Source organism: Capricornis sumatraensis, chromosome 22 (genome assembly GCF_032405125.1).
Source record: "Capricornis sumatraensis isolate serow.1 chromosome 22, serow.2, whole genome shotgun sequence".
Taxonomy (NCBI): Eukaryota; Metazoa; Chordata; class Mammalia; order Artiodactyla; family Bovidae; genus Capricornis; species Capricornis sumatraensis.
The window spans coordinates 24,594,697-24,615,078 of NC_091090.1; the positions used below are offsets into that span (position 1 = coordinate 24,594,697).

A 20,382-nucleotide genomic window follows, 5' to 3' on the forward strand; every position below is an offset into this window, starting at 1 on the left:
TCTACTACTGTGGGCAGGAATCCCTTAGAAGAAATGGAGTAGCCATGATGGTCAACAAAAGACTCCAAAATGCAGTACTTGGATATAATCTCAAAAATGACAGAATGATCTCTGTTGTTTCCAAGGCAAACCAATCAATATCACGGTAATCCAAGCCTATGCCCCAACCAGTAATGCTGAAGAGGCTGAAGTTGAACAGTTCTATGAAGACCTACAAGACCTTCTAGAAATAACATCCAAAAAAGATGTCCTTTTCATTATAGGGGACTGGAATGCAAAAGTAGGAACTCAAGAAACACCTGGAGTAACAGGCAAATTTGGCCTTGGAGGATGGAATGAAGCAGGGCAAAGGCTAATAGAGTTTTTCCAAGAGAACACACTGGTCATAGCAAACACTCTCTTCCAACAACACAAGAGAAGACTCTACAAATGGACATCACCAGAAGGTCAACACCGAAATCAGATTGATTATATTCTTTGCAGCCAAAGATGGAGAAGCTCTATACAGTCATCAAAAACAAGACCAGGAGCTGACTGTGGCTCAGATCATGAACTCCTTATTGGCAAATTCAGACTTAAATTGAAGAAAGTAGGGAAAACCACTAGACCATCCAGGTATGACCTAAATCAAATCCCTTATGATTATACAGTGGAAGTGAGAAATAGATTTAAGGGACTAGATCTGATAGACAGAGTGCCTGATGAACTATGGAATGAGGTTGGTGACATTGTACAGGAGACAGGGATCAAGACCATCCCCATAGAAAAGAAATGCAAAAAGCAAAATGGCTGTCTGAGGAGGCCTTACAAATAGGTGTGAAAAGAAGAGAGGTGAAAAGCAAAGCAGAAAAGGAAAGATATAAGCATCTGAATGCAGAGTTCCAAAGAATAGCAAGAAGAGATAAGAAAGCCTTCCTTAGCAATCAAGGCAAAGAAATAGAGGAAAACAACAGAATGGGAAAGACTAGAGATCTCTTCAAGAAAATTAGAGATACCAAGGGAACATTTCATGCAAAGATGGGCTCGATAAAGGACAGAAATGGTCTGGACCTAACAGAAGCAGAAGATATTAAGAAGAGATAGCAAGAATACACAGAAGAACTGTACAAAACAGAACTTCATGACCCAGATAATCACGATGGTGTGATCACTCATCTAGAGCCAGACATCCTGGAATGTGAAGTCAAGTGGGCCTTAGAAAGCATCACTATGAACAAAGCTAGTGGAGGTGATGGAATTCCAGTTGAGCTATTTCAAATCCTGGAAGATGATGCTGTGAAAGTGCTGCACTCAATATGCCAGCAAATTTGGAAAACTCAGCAGTGGCCATGGGACTGGAAAAGGTCAGTTTTCATTCCAATCCCAAAGAAAGGCAATGCCAAAGAATGCTCAAACTACTGCACAATTGCACTCATCTCACACGCTGGTAAAGTAATGCTCAAAATTCTCCAAGTCAGGCTTCAGCAGTACATGAACCATGAATTTCTAGATGTTCAAGTTGGTTTTAGAAAAGGCAGAGGAACCAGAGATCAAATTGCCAACATCCTCTGGATCATCGAAAAAGCAAGAGAGTTTCAGAAAAACATCAATTTCTGCTTTACAGACTATGCCAAAGCCTTTGACTGTCTGGACCACAAAAAACTGTGAAAAATTCTGAAAGAGATGGGAATACCAGACCACCTGACCTGCCTCTTGAGAAACCTGTATACAGGTCAGGAAGCAACAGTTAGAACTGGACATGGAACAACAGAGTGATTCCAAATAGGAAAAGGAGTACGTCAAGGCTGTATACTGTCACCCTGCTTATTTAATTTATATGCAGAGTACATCATGAGAAACGCTGGGCTGGATGAAGCACAGGCTGGAACCAAGATTGCTGGGAGAAATATCAGTAACCTCAGATATGCAGATGACACCACCCTTATGGCACAAAGTGAAGAGGAACTAAAAAGCCTCTTGATCAAAGTGAAAGAGGAGAGTGAAAAAGTTAGCTTAAAGTTCAACATTCAGAAAACGAAGATCATGGCATCTGGTCCCATCACTTCATGGTAAGTAGATGGGGAAACAATGGAAACAGTGTCAGACTTTATTTTCTTGGGCTCCAAAATCACTGCAGATGGTGATTGCAGCCATGAAATTAAAAGACACTTACTCCTTGGAAGAAAAGCTATGACCAACCTAGACAGCGTATTAAAAAGCAGAGACATTACTTTGCCAACAAAAGTCAAGGCTCTGGTTTTTCCAGTAGTCATGTATGGATGTGAGAATTGGACTATAAAAAAATCTGAGTGCCGAAGAATTGATGCTTTTGAACTGTGGTGTTGGAGAAGACTCTTGAGAATCCCTTGGATTGCAAGGAGATCCAACCAGTCCATCCTAAAGGAAATCTTTCCTGAATATTCATTGGAAGGACTAATGCCTAAGCTGAAACTCCAATACTTCGGCCACCCAATGTGAACAACTGACTCACTGGAAAAGACCCTGATGCTGGGAAAGACTGAAGGCAGGAGGAGAAGGGGACGACAGAGGATGAGATGGTTGGATAGCATCACCAACTTGATGGATGTGAGTTTGAGTAAGCTCCGGGAGTTGGTGATGGACAGGGAAGCCTGGCATGCTGCAGTCCATTGGGTTGCAAAGAGTCAGACATAACTGAGTGACTTAACTGAACTGATTCTGATAGCAAAACTAGACAAAGATATCACAAAAAAGAAAACTATAAATCAGTATATGTTATTAATAAAGATGCAAAATTCCTCAACAAAATACTAACAGACTGAATCCAGCAACATATATAAAAATCATATGTTTTAACTGAATTATCTCAGTTAAAAGATGTATCTCAGGAATGTAAGGGGGTTGAAACATGAAAATCAGCTAATCTAAAACATCATCATACAAAACATAACATTATATCAAATGAAAGAAGCCAGACATAAAGGACCAAGTATTTAATAGCAGCTTTACCCTAAGACTTATTGTATGAGAAAGTTGGGGAAAATGTCTGAGATGGGCTCTAGTGGTGAGGCTAGTGAGATTCGGAGGTGGAAATTCACTAAAGACATCTTCAAAGAAGGAAGAGGCAATCTTCTAAAAGAAAGAAGCATAAAAATGGGAGAAATGGCATGCTGTGTCAGGTTATTTCATCCCTTTTAACATTCTTCCTTTGACAAGATCCTTTGTTTGGGCCTATGGGTATCTCCCCTGATAGCAGCTTCCAAAGATCTGTGGCTTCCTCTCCCATTATCTAAATTCTTGAACTGCTATATCATATTCATGAATTGACATGAACTGATTCTGTATAAGCATGGCAAAAAATGTTTGATACATTATAGACTAATTTCAATTCTACAAGAGTCTTTATAAGACTCTTGAAGACTCTTTATAAACTTTTAGTTTATAACTGAAAGCACTGACACAATATAGCTAGCACACTGGTACCTATTTGAAGATTTTTTTTTTTTTTCTGTTAGAGGGAAATGTGTTCATGCTAAGTTGCTTCAGTGTTGTCTGATTCTGTGTGACCGTATGGACTGTAGCCTACCATGCTCAGCTGTCCATGTGTATTCTCCAGGCAAGAATACTGGAGTGGATTGCCATGCCCTGTTCCAGGGGATCTTCCCAACACAGGGATCAAAGCTGCATCTCTTACATCTCCTACCCTGGCAGGAGGGTTCTTTACCACTAGCACCCCCTGGGAAGCCTGCTGCTGCTGCTAAGTCGCTTCAGTCGTGTCCGACTCTGTGCGACCCCATGGATGGTAGCCCACCAGGCTCCTCTGTCCCTGGGATTCTCCAGGCAAGAACACTGGAGTGGGTTGCCATGTCCTTCTCTAATGCATAAAAGTGAAGAGAGAAAGTGAAGTCGCTCAGTAGTGTTCGACTTTTAGCGACCCCATGGACTGCAGGAGAATAAAGTGAAGTGAAAGTGAAGTCGCTCAGTCATGTCCGACTCTTTGCAACCCCGTGGACTGTAGCCCACCAGGCTCCTCCGTCCATGGGATTCTCCAGGCAAGAATACTGGAGTGGGTTGCCATTTCCTTCTCCAGGGGATCTTCCCAACCCAGGGATCGAACCCAGGTCTCCCGCATTGCGGGCAGATGCTTTAACCTCTGAGCCACCAGGGAAGCACAGTCTCTAAAACAGGAATTTAGAAAAAGACAAAAGATTTTGTCTTTCTCCTTTAGAATTGCATTTTAGAGTTCAAGATTCAAACGCAGTAAAAATTTTGATTAATATTATGCTTCTATTGTGGCCTTTGGGTCCAGTAGGCTTCTTATATTATCCCAACCACCACGCTTACTACCTTTCTATTTCTGAAAGACCAGGAATTTGCAGAACACTGTGTTAGAAGAAGACTCTGGTAAGATAAAGGAGAGTATGTGATGATCAAGGATGCATTCCCTTTGTCATCTATAGACACAGAGGCACGCACATTTCCGTTAGATTTGCAGATACAAGCTCCATAAACGCAAGTCATCTTGTCTTTCGTCCACCACTGTAATATCTCCAGAATCTAACTTGTTAGTGTTGTCGGGACTCAATGATTCTAATGCTCATCACTTCCATGAAATATGACCTAGCAGTGGCCGATTCACACTCAAATCTCAGAGGCAATACAGCTTCTATATCCATGTTGGCCAAGCCAATTTGATTTTTGGCTTAACTTGAAAGGAAGTAGTCAAAATAAGTTTAAAAATCCAAATAAAATATTTTCAGCAATCACAAAGGGGAGAAGGGAATAACTTAATTGTCATCACACCACTTTGCCCTATTATTATTTTGTGTTCTTCCAAGAGTACCACGTCATTTATTGTTTCTTTTTCACATCAGAATATATAATGTGACATATTAAAGTTTTTTTTTTTTTTTAAATCTACTCTCAAACAGGTAAAGTAATGCTGAATAAACAAGGACTGGAATTTTCTCCATTCAAGCTTCTGTTTATTTTAAAACAGATGACAACTGAGGAGCTCAAATCTGATCTAAAATGGCAAAGTAGAAATCTCTACCTGCAGTTCAAAGCCACAAAACCTTTAAAAATTATAACATTTTAAAAGTTCCTTTGGAACTAACATCCATATCCCATTAGTACAGTTAAGTAGCATAAGGAATATGTACCATATTACTTTTATAAAATCTGGAAAATCCTGAATTCCAAAACTATGGACTTGGGGTTCAGTTGAGGCAATGGGCCAGGAGATTAGAAGGAAAGCCCTGTGTACTACACTCGTGTTTAAACAGGTAAGTTGGGCAAATTATAATCTCTATGTTTCATTATTTGGAAACAAGGGAGTTGGTCCAGATGAATTCTAAAATCCTTGACAGTAATTAAATCCTAAGATTCTACCTGATCAACTTATTTTTGAAACATATAAATTACGTTCAATTTGGATTATTTTGAAATTCTATTAAATTATGGGCATTTAACTTAGCCCAGAATGTGTGACAAGCACACATTATTAGATGTAACTGCAATTATGCAATTTAATTCAGTGTTAGTACCTGCTGTGCCAAATACAGACGATATGCCTTCCATAATGGTCCTGTGGATACTGGGATGAGAGAGGACAAATGCAAATGTCCAAAATGCAACCTTAAAAAGAAAACCATGTGTCAAAAAATATAACCTTCTTTGAATGTGAACAAAAGAATACATAGGATTAGCCACAAACAGTTAAAATATTGAAGTTAAACTTAAAAACATGTTAGTAAAGAGTATCTTTGAAAACAACTGGATGTTATGAACAAAGAGATGTTATATATCTCTGAGGGGTTAACTTTACAATTTTATTCTGCCACTTTACTATATTGTTTATACAGAGTAAACTATCTTCACTACAAAAAAATGGGAAAATCAGGATTTTTTATTTTACTTATATACAGTATAAAATATTATACCAGCACATATTAGAATTTCAGAAACAACAAGTTATGACACTTAAGCAAGTTAGTCCAAAACAAAGACATTTTTAAAGATTCAATCTCTTTGAAACACAAATAAATTAGCAAATCATATACTCTGCAAATGAAACACGGTAATTTTAAATAAGCCTCAGAAACTATATCTAAAACCTCATAAACTCAATACCAAAAATTAGGGTTCTTTCACACCCTATTAAGCAAGAATGCTTGCAAGTTTATAGAGTATTACTGAACACAGTATGTTTGCAAGTTCTCGCTCTAGGCTAAACAAAATTATTTCACATCTTTCCTCATTGTGGTATTATAAAATAGCACAACCAAGAAAATACTACCAACCAATAAAATTATACTGCTAAACATCAAAGACATACAGATGGCTAACAAGCACATGAACAAGAGGCTCAACATTACTAATTACTAGAGAAATGTAAATCAAAACTACAATGAAACATCCCCTCACACTGGTCAGAATGACTGTCATCAAAAAGTCTACAAATAGCAAATGCTGGAGAGGATGTGGAGGAAATGGAACCCTCGTACACTGCTGCTGGGAATGTAAACTGGTGCGGCCACTATGGAGAACAGTACGGAGGTTCCTTATAAAAATAAAACTAGAACTATCATAGGAGCCAAAAATTCCATTCCTGGGTATAGATCCAGAAAATATGAAAACACTAATTCAAAAAAACACATGTACCCCAATGTTGATAGCAGCATCATTTACTATAGCCAAGACATGGAAGCAACCCAGTCACCCATTAACAGATGATTGGATTAAGAAGATGTAGTACATATACAATAGCATATTACTCAGCCAAAAAAAGAATGAAATACTGCCGTTTGCAGCAACATGGTTGGACCTAGAGAATATTGTGCTTAGTGAAATAAGTCAGACAGAGAAAAGCAAATACTGTATGATATCACCTATATGTAGAATCTAAAAAACAAAAAGAAAACAAAAAACAAATGAATGTACAGGAAAAACAAACATAGATATAGAAAACAAAGAGAAGGCGGAGGATAACAGATACAAATTACTAAGATAGATAAGCAACAGGATGTACTGGACAGCACAGGAAATTATACCCATTATCTTGCAATAACATATCATGAAGTATATGCTGAAAAAATACTGAATCACTATGCTGGACACCTAAAACTATACACAATATAGTAAATAAACTACTGGAGTGGGTTGCCAAGACCTCCTCCAGGGGATCTTCCTGACCAGGGATTGAACCCACATCTCTGGCGTCTCCTGCACTGCAGGCAATTTTCATCTACTGAAGGACCTGGGAAGCCCCCAGTAGACTACAATTCAATTGAAAAACAAAAAAATTTTCCCTTAGTTCAGGTAGATGCTTTTGCTTCTATTTTAGACTACACATTAAAGAAAAAATACCAAATCATTAAAAGAAGCTTGCATTTCCCTTTCATCCTTTTTTTTTTTTTTTTGTAAACACATATTGTGAAAGAATTTATCTAGGAAAACCAATCCTGAAAAGACTCGGATGTCTAACACTTTATGTCATTCAAGTTTTTTTGTCCGTCCTGAGAATGCTAAGCATCTTTAAATGATCCCAATGCTCCCCTCTGTGGTCAGAAGAGGAAAAGCAGCAACTGAAAGGAAGTGCTTGTGTTTAGTCACTCAGTCGCATCCAACTCTTTGCGAGCCCATGGACTGCAGCCCGCCAGGCTCCTCTGTCCATGGGGATTCTCCAAGCAAGAATACTGGAGTGGGTTGCCATGCCCTCCTCCAGAGGATCTTCCCAACCCGGGGATCGAACTTAGACCTCCTGCATTGCAGGTGGATTCTTTACTGACTGAGCCACCAGGGCAGTGCTTGCTAACTGCTAAATCGCTTCAGTCATGTCCGACTCTGTGCGACCCCAGAGACAGCAGCCCACCAGGCTCCCCCGTCCCTGGGATTCTCCAGGCAAGAACACTGGAGTGGGCTGCCATTTCCTTCTCCAATGCATGAAAGTGAAAAGTGAAAGTGAAGTCGCCCAGTCGTGTCCGACTCTTAGCGACCCCATGGACTGCGACCCACCAGGCTCCTCTGCCCAAGGGATTTTCCAGGCAAGAGTACTCGAGTGGGGTGCCATTGGAAGTGCTTCAGTTCAGTTCAGTCGCTCAGTCGTGTCCGACGCTTTGCGATCCCACGAATCGCAGCACGTCAGGCCTCCCTGTCCATCACCAACTCCCAGAGTTCACTCAGACTCACGTCCATCAAGTCAGTGACGCCATCCAGCCATCTCATCCTGTCGTCCCCTTCTTCTCCTGCCCCCAATCCCTCCCAGCATCAAAGTCTTTTCCAATGAGTCAACTCTTCACATGAGGTGGCCAAAGTACTGGAGTTTCAGCTTTAGCATCATTCCTTCCAAAGAAATCCCAGGGCTGATCTCCTTCAGAATGGACTGGTTGGATCTCCTTGCAGTCCAAGGGACTCTCAAGAGTCTTCTCCAACACCACAGTTCAAAAGCATCAATTCTTAGGCGCTCAGCCTTCTTCACAATACAAAACCAAATTCCATCCTACTCATTGCTGTCCCCTTTGTGACAGTGAACTGATACTGTGGGGATAAACACGGTGCTGTTTACATAAGCAAAGTGAACGGAGAATTGAGGCCTCTACAAGCCCAAGACCCACTCACTTTGTGTGGTGTATTCGGATTAGGACACACTTACCCAAGATATCAACTAGTTCATTTTCAGAGGAAACATGCTCAGTGAGCTCTCATCACCTTCTCCCGACATGGGCCCGTTCTACATTATCTATAGGGGAAGTGGTGAATTACTGAAATTACTGGATTTAATTAATAGACACTCCATACTCAATCCATCTTTTTAAAAAATTTATTGTATTGAAGCAAAATTGATTTATAATGTTGAATTAATTTCTGCTGTACAGCAAAGTGATTTAGTTATATATATTTGTGTATATATATATGTATACATGTGGGTACGTGCATGCTCAGTGGCTGCAGTTGTGTCCGGCTCTTTGTGACTGCATGGACTGTAGCCCACCAGGCTCCTCTGTTCCTGGGATTCTCCAGGCAAGAATACTGGGGTGGGTTGCCATTTCCTCCTCCAAGGGATCTTCCCAACCCAGGGATTGAACCTGTCTCTTGTGTCTCCTGCTTGGCAGGTGGATTCTTTAACATTGATCAACCTGGGAAGCATGTATACATGTGTATGCAACTAAGCCACTTTGCTGTACAGCAGAAATTAATACAATATTACATATATTTTCATATGTTTTCCATTAAGGTTTATACAAGATACTGAATATAGTTCCCTATGCTATACAGTAGGACTTGTTATTAAAGACTCAGAGTTCAAGTGGGGGAAAAATACATCTTAGTAATATTGCATATATTTTCAGTTATACAAAAGAGGGGTTTAAAGTTTTATGTGGTTAATTACAGTTTTAGAGATTGACTAAAATTGGCTATTACTCATTTTTAAAGCAAACTCAAGGAATTCAGTTAAACTATAAATGGTTGTACAGTGGTGTTAGTTACTGTCTTTGATGCCTCTTTTCTTAACAGATTTTCTTCTAAAAATCTATATTATAGTCTGCATAAAATCTTTTAAATTTAAAAAATCACTCTTTTAAACAGAAAGGCACAGAGAAGAGCAATGGTGCGTAACAAGTTTATACACACGACTGAGTTAACAAATAAGAATGTGTGACCCTGGGATTGTTGTGCACCACATTTGGCAAAAGAGTTCAACACTTCTCCCAAAAGTACCAGTTCACGTTTTGTCAGAGGGGTCACATCCATGGTAAGGGCTGGGGAAAAAGAAGGACCACTGGACTCACTGAGCTTCAGAAGCAGCCACCAAAATGCCTTTCCATCATCTTGAAAAGGTAAGAACATAGGAAAGAAGAGATGGGGAGGAAAGCTCTGCCTGTTGAGTCAGGGACAAGATGGACTGAGCGTGTTTTTCAGCCTCCTTTGTTCTTCCATTCACAACTAGATTTACTAGGGGGCGTCCCCGCTTATCCAGTGGCTACGACTCTGAGCTCCCGAGGCAGCAGGCCCAGGTTGGATCCCTGGTCTGGGCACTAGATCTCATATGCCACAGCTATGAGTTCACATGCTGCAACTAAGGATTCCACATGGCATGACCAAGACCGAAGATCCCGTGTGCACAGCTAAGACCCAGCACAGCCAAATGAAAACAAGCCAACCAACAGAGGAAACACTTAACAAATATTGGTGGAATCTCTACAACCGGCCAGACAGTCTTCCACCAACCACGGTAAACACAAAACTTACAGAAGGCATACTTCCTGCCCAAAGGACTTTCACGTCTGTTCAAAGTATGAGAGAGATACAAGAGAAAAAAATGACCTAAATATACAGGCAGCAGATGGTACAGACAATAAATGCTGTGGGAATTGAGTGGGGGTTGGGGAGGGGTGGAGGATCGTCATCACTGAAAGTGTTTAGAAAGAGCTTCAGAGAAGCAGATTGAAAAGGTAAAACGCCAACTTTTGAAATTGGTTTCGAACAATGTTCCTGAAAAGTTTATTTGGTAGTCAGGAATTTCTTGGACTTTGGAATGGGGTTTCCTATAGAAATAATTTCAAAAATTGTGGTTAATATCTTGGACCAGTCCACCGAAGTTCACCAAGACCTTGGTCTCATCAAAGAGCCTCCTGGTGCCCGTACCAAGCCCATCTGATGCCTGAGCTCTGAGTTCCATGGACCTTGAGACACAGCAGAGAGTAGAATATGATCTAGGCACCAGGGAAGCACAGGCCCCATAATCCACACCTCTGGCAGGGCTTTTGGAGGCTCTCCAGGCCACTGCTGGGAACAGCAGTAGCTACTCCCACCCTAGGGCATCTGAGAGGTCAAGTTTTGGACGCCAAGGCAGTTCATTATTAGTGGGCCACTGAACAAAATGACTGATTGAAACAATGGTGTTGCTTTTTATAAGAAAAGAAAGGGAATGCTTTTTGAGCCAGGGACTATAAGGCACTTTCCACTCCTTAAAAACATAATGCTCACAATATCCTATGAGGCAGATAACATTCATCCTATCTTATAGATATGGACACTACGGCTCGCAGTTAAACAATTGGCCCACTGTCATATGGCGCTGGGATTTGGCATTGGTCTTGACTCGAAAGCCAGTTCAGGGTCTCTGCCTGCACGCCAGCTGCCTCTTGGAGGTGCCAACAAGAAGCAGTAAAGATGGAACTTTCACTGATCGTCAGACACTTGCTTTCTGAAATTATTGATTTAAATTCTTGCACACCAGTGCCAGGAACAGATTCCAAAAAACTGACTTCCCCTGGGTCAGATCAATGGGGCTTTGTGTCCCTTTCTTCCAGGGGGTCCTTTCTAATGAGATCTTGAAAATTAATCCTGTGACAGGAGTGACTGTTTTGTTGCTGCTTGGGGAGTTGCTTTTGATATCTGCCTTTTAGTTTTGCTATAGCTTAATCAGTTTCCAAAAGAACTGCGTAAGGAAAAATCAGAGAATAGTATTAGAGGTACGTAAAGAAAGGGAAAGGGTAGACTATTTTTACTTTCTCCTACCCTAGATGAAATATATATTTTAGTGACTGACACACACTTGAACAGAGAAGCCAGAATTTCTATTTCTGCTCTTTACAGAATCCACCTGCAATGCAGGAGACCCCAGCTTGATTCCTGGGTTGGGAAGATCTACTGGAGAAGGGATAGGCTACCCACTCCAGTATTCTTGGGCTTCCCTTGTGGTTCAGCTGGTAAAGAATCCACCTGCAATGTGAGAGACCCCAGCTTGATTCCTGGGTTGGCAAGATCTCCTGGAGAAGGGAACAGCTACCCACTTCAGTATTCTGGCCTAGAGAATCCATGGACTATATAGTCCATGGGCTCCCAAAGAATTGGACATGACTGAGCAACTTTCTCTTTCTTTATAATGGGTTACAGGAAACCAAAATATTGATACTTAGAAAGCCTTCCACAACTTTTGCCTGAGGAAGGAGTAACAAATAATACTTAACACATCTTATTTCTATTTGTTAGAAGAAAAAAAAGAATACATTTAACATTATACATGGGTTAAAAGTTCCTGTTTAGTAGAAAACAAACATATAAAAAGTTTAACCTTTAAACTCTCAAATTATATAAGTGCAGCTTAAGCTAACATAAAATCCTCCTGACACAGGAAATGGTTGTGTATCGATCATCAAGTGTCAGACAAGTCTTGTAGCTTTATTCTAATTCATAACAGTTTTAAAAGGAAACAGTTCAAAAATCTCTGCTCTCATCCCCATCACCCGAACTTCTAAGAGGGGCTCAGTGCAACTACATTTTTGTGCAAACAACGAGGCTTATAGGGAATACCTGCTTTCCTTCTGAGAGTCTGGAATGTTGATGATGCTAGGCAGAGGGCACTTTTGTGATCAACGCCCCCAAGAAAATCTTGGACACTGAGTCTCTAATGAGCTTCCCTGGTTCATAACACTTCCCAAAGTTTGTCACAACTTAATTGCTGAAGGAATGATATGTATCTTGCGTGACTCTGCAGGGAGAAGACTCTTGGAAGCTTGCACCTGGTTCTCTCTGGACTCCATCCTCCCAACTCCCCTTTTTCCTTTGCTGATTTTGCTTTGTATCCTTCTGCTATAACAAATCTTATCTGTGACTGAAAAAGGAAAAAAAAAAAACAAACTCCTCTTTCTTTAGAAGTATGGTGCGTTCTAATGTCACCAGCTCCACTCATGACAAGCTTCAGGTCTACATCAGCCCCACAGAAATGATACACGGAAGGAGAATGGGTTCAAGGGAAGACAAAGAACTCATGATCCCTGGGTAGCAGCTGGTTTATCTCACTGAATCCTCACAATAATCTTGTAGAAAAATGAGGGCTATGGATTATTAAAAGGCTCAAATCTAGGACCATACTAGGAGTTTTACTATCCCTTTTTACCGATAAGAGAATGGAGGATCAGAGAGTCTGTTACCTCCATAAGATCCTATGCTGTGGCTAGGATACCTGGATTCAGCTCAATTTTAACTGAACTACCCATTTATCTACTCTCTCCCCAATAAAAGGCAGGGGTCAAGACTTACTCATCTTTGCAGCACTGATATTAAGCATGTTGCCCAACATGGAAAGTACAGAAAGTGCTCCACACACAAGTGTTGTCACATCTGACCCCAAAGTGCAAATTCTTCCCTTAGCCTCTTACATGCTGCCTTACAAAGAACAGAGTGCACTTCAGGTATCCGCTGTGCCTCCTCTGTGATATTAACAGATTTCCTTAGGCACTTAGTTTTGTTTTCCTATCTCACAACCAAATCCATTACAGTCATTTTCTGCCCCATACCATGTGAAAAAAAAAATTTTTTTTTTTTTTTTTAAATTCCCTAGTGGCTCAGTGGTAAAGAATCTACCTGTCAATGCAGGGAGACACAGGTACCATCCCTGGTCCAGGAAGATCCCACAGCCCGTGGAGCAACGAAGCCTGTGCACCACAGCTCCTGAGAGAGTGCTCTAGAGTCTGGGAGCTGCTGAAGCCTGCACGCTAGAGTCTGTGTTCTGCAGTAGGAGAAGCCACTGCAATGAGAAGCCCACGCACCTCAACGAGAGAGTAGCTCCCGCTCTCTGCAACCAGAGAAAAGTCCACACAGCAGCAAAGACCCAACACAGCCAAAAATAAAGGGATAAATAAATAAATGATAAAAAAGGAAGAAAAATGAAGGGAAAAACTGAAAGCACAGTAGACAGAAATGCATGCCTGCCTTTACTAATATACTTACAGGGACAGTATTGGACAGAGAAGCCCAAAGTAGTAAGAGCCCATAATTAGGACTCTTCTGTTCATTTGCTTCCATCTCTAGGAGGTCCAGTACAGCCTGCATTACTGTCTGTTTAAAAAGAAAAATATTGTCAAACCAGAGCTATGTGTCCAAGACTGATATTAATAAAGATCATCTTTCTTTAATCTGAAAGATACAATTTTTGCTATTCTTAGGTTTGCGATTTCAGGCATGTTAAGGGATTTACATACTTACTGGTAGAATAGTAATTGGAAGTAGGGACTCTGGGGTTCAATACTTCTACCACATTGGTTCAAATCCTGGCTTAATTTTTTAAACACTTTATTTTTTAGGGCAGTTACAGGTTTACAATAAAATTGAGAGGAGAGTACAGAAATTTCTCATATAACCCTTACCCCCACATCTGCGTAGCTTCTCCATTGTTGTCAGCATTACTTACCAGAACTGCACTTTTTTTTTTTTTTACCAAAGATGAAACTAAGTGGATATATGATAATCATCTAAAGTGCATAGCTTACCTTAGGACTCATTCTTGGTGTTGTAAACTCTATGGCTTTGGACAAATACATAATGACATCTATTATCATTACAGTATCACACAGAGTATTTTCATGTCCCTAAAACGTCCTCTAGGCTCTGTCTACTCATCTCTGCCCAGTCTCTAACAACCACTGATCTTTCTACTTTCTTCATAGTTTTGCCTTTTCCAAAATGTCACATAACTGGAATCAGACAGTACATAGCCTTCTCATATTAGCTTCTTTCACTTAGTAATATGCATTTAAGGTCCCTCCATGTCTTTTCATGGCTTGATAACTCATTTCTTTTTAGCACTAATATTCTATTCTCTGTAGGTAGCACAGTTTATCCATTTATCCACTTACCTATTGAAGGCATCTTGGTTGTGTCTAAATCAGTATATTATAAATACTGCAATACTCTAGAACTATGCAGAGAACTGACATTTGACATGGACGGTGCCAGGTCAGATCAGGGCTACATCCAAGGCCACCTACTGTGGCTGTTCTCAGGTCATCACACAAATTCCATGAAAGCATTTCCTTCATTGGAAGGTTTCCCAGATTTGCCTCTGCCAGTGGTCATCTCCATCACCATGAAGAAATTCAGACATTGTAACATTGCCAGTAAACTTACTTGTGCACTGTGAATCTTAAATAGGCAATAGAAATAAGAGTAGTCACTGCTTTGGAAGGCAAGTACTGTTTTAAGGGCTTCACAGGGATCAAAGTATTCAATCCTCACCCCAGCTCCAAGGAGTAGATCTGTTATTTTCACTGTTTTACATTTGAGGAAATGAAGGTACAATTAAGTTGGGGAACTTTGCTAGATACATACAGATTGTCACTGGTTGAGCTGGGATTGAATCCTGGGAGTCTGGCCCCTGGCTCCGGTGCCCATAATCTTAGCTACTAGGCTATCTGCCCTTTGAAAGTGAAAGTTGCTTAGTTATGTCTGACTCTTTGTGAGACTCCATGGACTGTAGCCTGCCAGGCTCCTCTGTCCATGGAATTCTTCAGGCAAGAATACTGGAGTGGATGTAGCCATTCCCTTCTCCAGGGTGTCTTTCCAACCCAGGGATCAAACTCAGTTTTCCTGCATTACAGGCAGATTCTTTTCTGTACTATCTGAGCCACCAGGAAAGCCCTTTAGGAACAATCTTAGCCACTAGGCCTATGCTGCCCCTTGGAGACTCAATCCTTAACTCATGGATTAGGGATTTGGAGAAGTGCACTACGCTAGAATGCACTGGTTTTTCTTCAGATTCTATAATATGGAAAACACCAATTACATCACCATCAAAGTAAACATATGACTAGAGGCTGTTCCTATTACTTACAAAGAATGTAATGTTTCAAAAATGATTAACCCTGGCTTTCTGGTTTTAACAATCCCCTGTTTTCCAGGTATTGAAGTTGTTGTGAAAAATAAATGAGTAATGAATTTGTGAAATGTGTAATACTGTGGCTGGGACACAGTAAGCACCCCATAAATGTCAGTGATGTCTTATTGTTTTTGTAACAATGGATTAGCAGGTTTGAAAATAATTTAAGTATAAATTTCATTTACGCCTGATTTCTATCAGATTTACAATGCAAGTTGTTATGGTACAAAGTTAATATTTCATTGAAAAATCCTACAGATATATTTCATTCTCTTGATAGGCTATTCTGTAGCACAGTCTTTTTAAATAAAAACATTAGTTTAATATATATCTAGAATAACATGGGAGAAGTCATTCAAGTTAAAATATGATAAAATTATGACGTGATAAGAGTATGTATAATATTTTTAAAAAAATCTTCTTCTAGTCTTTTGCTTAACTAGGCCATTGAGGGACTTCCCTGGTGGTCCAGTGGCTAAGACTCTGTGCTCCCAATGCAGAGGCCCTGGGTTCAATCCCTGGTCAGGGAACTAGAGCCCACATGCTGCCGCTAAGACTCGGTGCAGTAAAAAACAAAACAAAGCAAAACAAAAAAACCCTAGGTCATTGAATCCACTTATACAGTAAAAGACAACAAAATCTTTTATTTCCTTCTTAGCCCATGTTTTTAAAAAAATTGTTGGTATAAAGACATAAACTCTGTGTGAACACTGCTGGAGGAAAACAGAAACAATTTTTTTTTTTGAAAAGTTAAAAATTCCCTAATTTTTTATTCCTGGTACCACCACCACAATTTACAGGGCAATATACCTGATGTAATGAAAAGAAAAAGACAAAGCTACAACAGATAAAAGACCTCAGGAATGTAACATCTAATTGACATTACATTGCATTAATCAATAGCTGCACTCTTTGCAAACTGTGGGTATAACAGTCCGGAACAGAAGGGTTTCCTGTTTAAGCTGCAGTAGCTTTTCTGACTATGGATCATCGTTCCTTCTGTGGCAGATTTTTACGGTTTCTCTAACGCATTTGGGACGACTGTCTCAAAGTAACCTGCAGCTTTCCTGACCACTCCTCGCTCTCTGTCCTACTAAGAACTGTAGTCCTTTTCTTCTGAGTTTTTAGAATTTTCTGCTACCATATCCACCACTTCCACCACCAGATCCATAACCGCCACCATAGGGACTGCCCAAGCTTCTTCCACCAAAACTGCCCCCTTTCATGGGTCTATAATTTGATTGCTGTTGTCCATTATAATTTCCAAAATGATTATAGTTTCCACTACCACCATAGTTACTTCCAAAATGTCCTCCTTCATCGTAACCATCATATCCTCCACCACGACCACCATATCCACCACCTTGGTTTCCATATCCTGGCCCACCACCGCCATAGCCTCCTCTACTACCATAACCAGGACCACCGCCACAGGTGCCACCATCACCTCCAAATCCATTATATCCACCATCACCTCCTCCATAACTCCCTCTGCTGCCACCGCCTCCATCACCATAGCCTCCTCTTCCACCAAAGTTTCCACCACGGCCAAGGTTACGTCCACCACCTCCAAAGTTTCCTCCGTGACCCGTAAAGTTGCCAGATCCACCTCCACAACCTCTCTGTCATCCAGCAGATTGCATCTCTTGTTTAGAAAGGGCCTTTTTAAAAAAATGAAGTCACACAGCTCATGAGTGTTCAAACTGAATTCGGTCCCAGCCATAAACATCGAATAAGTTTCACCAAAGTTCAAAATTTGTCTTTATTCAAAGGGGAAGTTCAAGTACTTGTGATTAAAGTACCTCATTTCTTCAGAGTAAGAAAAATAAATGCTATTCTAGAATTACTGTCAGTGGGGAGTTTTAAGTGAAGTGAACTGAAAGTCTTTCAGTCATGTCCGACTCTTTGAGAGTCCATGGACTATATGAAGTGAAGTGAAGTGAAAGTCACTCAGTCCTGTTCGACTCTTTGCTACCCCATGGACTATATAGTCCATGGAATTCTCCAGGCCAGAATACTGGAGTGCATAGCCTTTCCTGTCTCTAGGGGGTCTTCCCAATCCAGGGATCAAACCCAGGTCTCCCGCATTGCAGGTGGATTTTTGCCAGCTGAGCCACAAGGGAATCCCGGGAAGTTTTAACTGGGGCATTAAAACCCCTGTTTTATAGGCTCCTAGATTACAGATCTACTTGGGTCCAGCTTTTATACACATATGGTCTTGCCTCTAAATCCTGGAAAGTAATGCAAAGAAAAATGTGTCTAGATCTGTTTGTAAAACAGAATTCTTAGCTGAGACAAAGTCTGTCAGTGAAGGGCATCCCAGTCTAACTTCCTTTCCTTTTAGCTGTTGACTGTTTAATTCTGAATAACGTGTATATGGTGATTATATTTCTTTTGTACTTTACTGTATTATTATTTTTTAATTTAAGAAAATAAAAGGCAATGCGATTTCACCCCTTTTCTGTCTTTTTCAGAAATGCCTTGCAGAATATGATGACAGCTTATGATATACAGCAAAGATTGTTTGCATTAAATAATTTAATTCTCCAGCTGTCCTGGTACCCAATCTAACTTTCTATCCCATCTATTCAAGAGGGAGATCCCCAAACATTCACACATTCCTTTTTTTTTATTCTAAAGTGAACTTCCCCTCAAGCAGAGTTGTTTAAAATAACATTTGCTATTGTTAACTAAAAGCAAATGAACAAAAATATTTGATATCATCTTTAAGTGCTAAAAGATAAGAAGTGATTTCTTCAGTGATGTTAACAATGATAAATTCTTTCATAGTCTTTACTCTCTTCCAAGTGCTTTCCAAATATTAACTCACTGGATCCCACAACTCTATGAAGTAGGTGACAAAACTTGAGACCAGGAGGTCAGGCACCACGTCCAAGGTCACAGAGCAGTGACTGGATTTGAGTCCAGGCAGTCCAGGCCAAAAGGAAGCCCAGCCTCCGAGGGTGAGTCTGGAGAATTGGGTAGTTTTCCAAAGCTTCCAAGGATTCTAATGAGCGGTCAGGACTGAGAACCATGCATTAGCAAGCATCAGAACCATCTGGAAGGTGCATTACACCACAGATGGCTTGTCTCCCAGGGTTTCTGCCTGAGTGGTTCCCAGGTGATGTTGGTACCATCGGTCTAGGGACCACACGCGGAGAACAATAGATGCAGGTCGCTCAGAAGGGTGACTCCTGGCGCCTTGCTCTTTAAGTTTTATATCATACTACCTGGTTGCATTTGAGGAGAGAAACAATGAGTGGTGGTGAGCTCAGGGAAAAAAGTCAACTCTGTCAAGCTTTATTATCTTTGCCTAACTGGCTGTAACTCCCACCGGAGACTGTTGACACAAACAACTCTATAATTAATGGGTGTATGCTAAATCACTTCAATCATGTCCGACTCTTTGTGACCCTATGGACTGTGGCCTGCAAGTACCTCTGTCCATGGGATTCTCCAGGTAAGAATACCGGAGTGGGTCGCCATGCCCTCTTACAGGGGATCTTCCCAACCCAGAGACTGAACCGGCGTCTCTTACGTCTCCCTCATTGGCGGGCGGGTTCTTTACCACTGTGCCATCATCAATCAATTCAAAAAGAAACTCAGACTATTGCATTATCTTGTTATCTGTAGTCTCAGTTTTTCCTTTATGGAAAATAGGGTTAAGTCCTCCCTCCCTGTTGTGAGGATGTAATAATAAAATAACGTATGTAAACATCCAACACAGTTACCACAGCAAAATGGTATCTAACGCATTTCATGATTTTTAGCAACAACAACCACCACACAAAAAAGCTAAGGAATACTTACCAGGGAATTATCTTTTGCAGATTTGTATGTTTTTATATCTGGAATGTTTTTCTCAAAAAGCGCTAGAAGCCACTTTTTGGATTTTGACCAGTTTCTAGGTGAGAAAGAATACGTGTATAAATTAACTGAAAAGTACTCTAGGAGTAATAGATCACAGCAGAAAAGGGACACTGTCCATGGAATCTTAACTCTCCAAATGTCTTCTTTTTCAGCAGGAACTTCATGAGAGGTCTTCCTTCAGATTTATCAGTACCCAAGGAAAATTGAGGGGGCAAGGCAGCCACATTTTAGTGTCTTTTGCAAAGAAACGCTTGCATTCCTAGGGGACTGGTGCTGAATGAGAAAACAGGGCCTATGACTTGCTCCGCCTAAGTTTACTCTGGCTCTTGCCAGTCTCAGGAGGATGAAAAACTAGCACAGCGACCTGTGATTAGGTTAAATGAGGTAAAGCAAACCGACCAAGAGCAAAATTTTTAATCTTTTCTGACCAGTCATCAGTGTAGACGAACTGCCAAGAAACTAAAAAAAAAAAAAAAAAATCACATTACTTTCTAATCAAACCGTTTCATCAACTTTTATCTGAGCCAATTGTGAGAAATACAGTTGACCACAACTACTGTTGCCTCAGGGGAGAATATGGACAAAGTCTGATTCTGACCCAAGTCACACGTGATAATGCAGGAATGACTGGTAAGAGTAAGCTGGAAATGGCAGAGCAGGGAAACGACATAGACAGTCTCAAAACAGACTCTTCATTTCGTTCTCATATTCTCCCCTTCCCCTCTTGTTTCTGTTCCTCAAAATGAGACTAAAGAAATGATCCATCACTCTTCCTCCGTTTCTCCCTCAATTCACACACACACACACACACCTAACTGGTCGTAAGAATTAGCTTCTGTCTCTTCCACGTAAACTGCTATCATATCTACGGAGAACAAAGAAAGGAGTGACAC

At 40.6% G+C, this 20,382-nt stretch overlaps 1 protein-coding gene and 1 non-coding gene across 4 annotated transcripts in view; one reads left to right on the forward strand and one right to left on the reverse strand.

Annotated features, from left to right (window-relative positions):
• The window catches only part of CYP39A1 (cytochrome P450 family 39 subfamily A member 1), an 87,500-nt gene that overhangs the window by 48,693 nt on the left and 18,425 nt on the right, over positions 1-20,382 (reverse strand). For 2 of the 3 annotated variants that reach the window (XM_068960649.1, XM_068960648.1), the window contains exons 5-7: positions 19,430-19,523; positions 13,696-13,803; positions 5,505-5,595 (exon numbers count right to left, since the gene is read on the reverse strand). In XM_068960649.1, the coding sequence (XP_068816750.1) occupies positions 5,505-5,595; positions 13,696-13,803; positions 19,430-19,523 (293 nt within the window). The remainder of the gene's footprint in view (positions 1-5,504; positions 5,596-13,695; positions 13,804-19,429; positions 19,524-20,382) is intronic. The other variant, XM_068960650.1, reaches the window with a different exon arrangement.
• Positions 16,077-16,149, forward strand: TRNAG-CCC (transfer RNA glycine (anticodon CCC)). The gene has a single exon. It is a non-coding gene; the product is annotated as a tRNA-Gly (tRNA).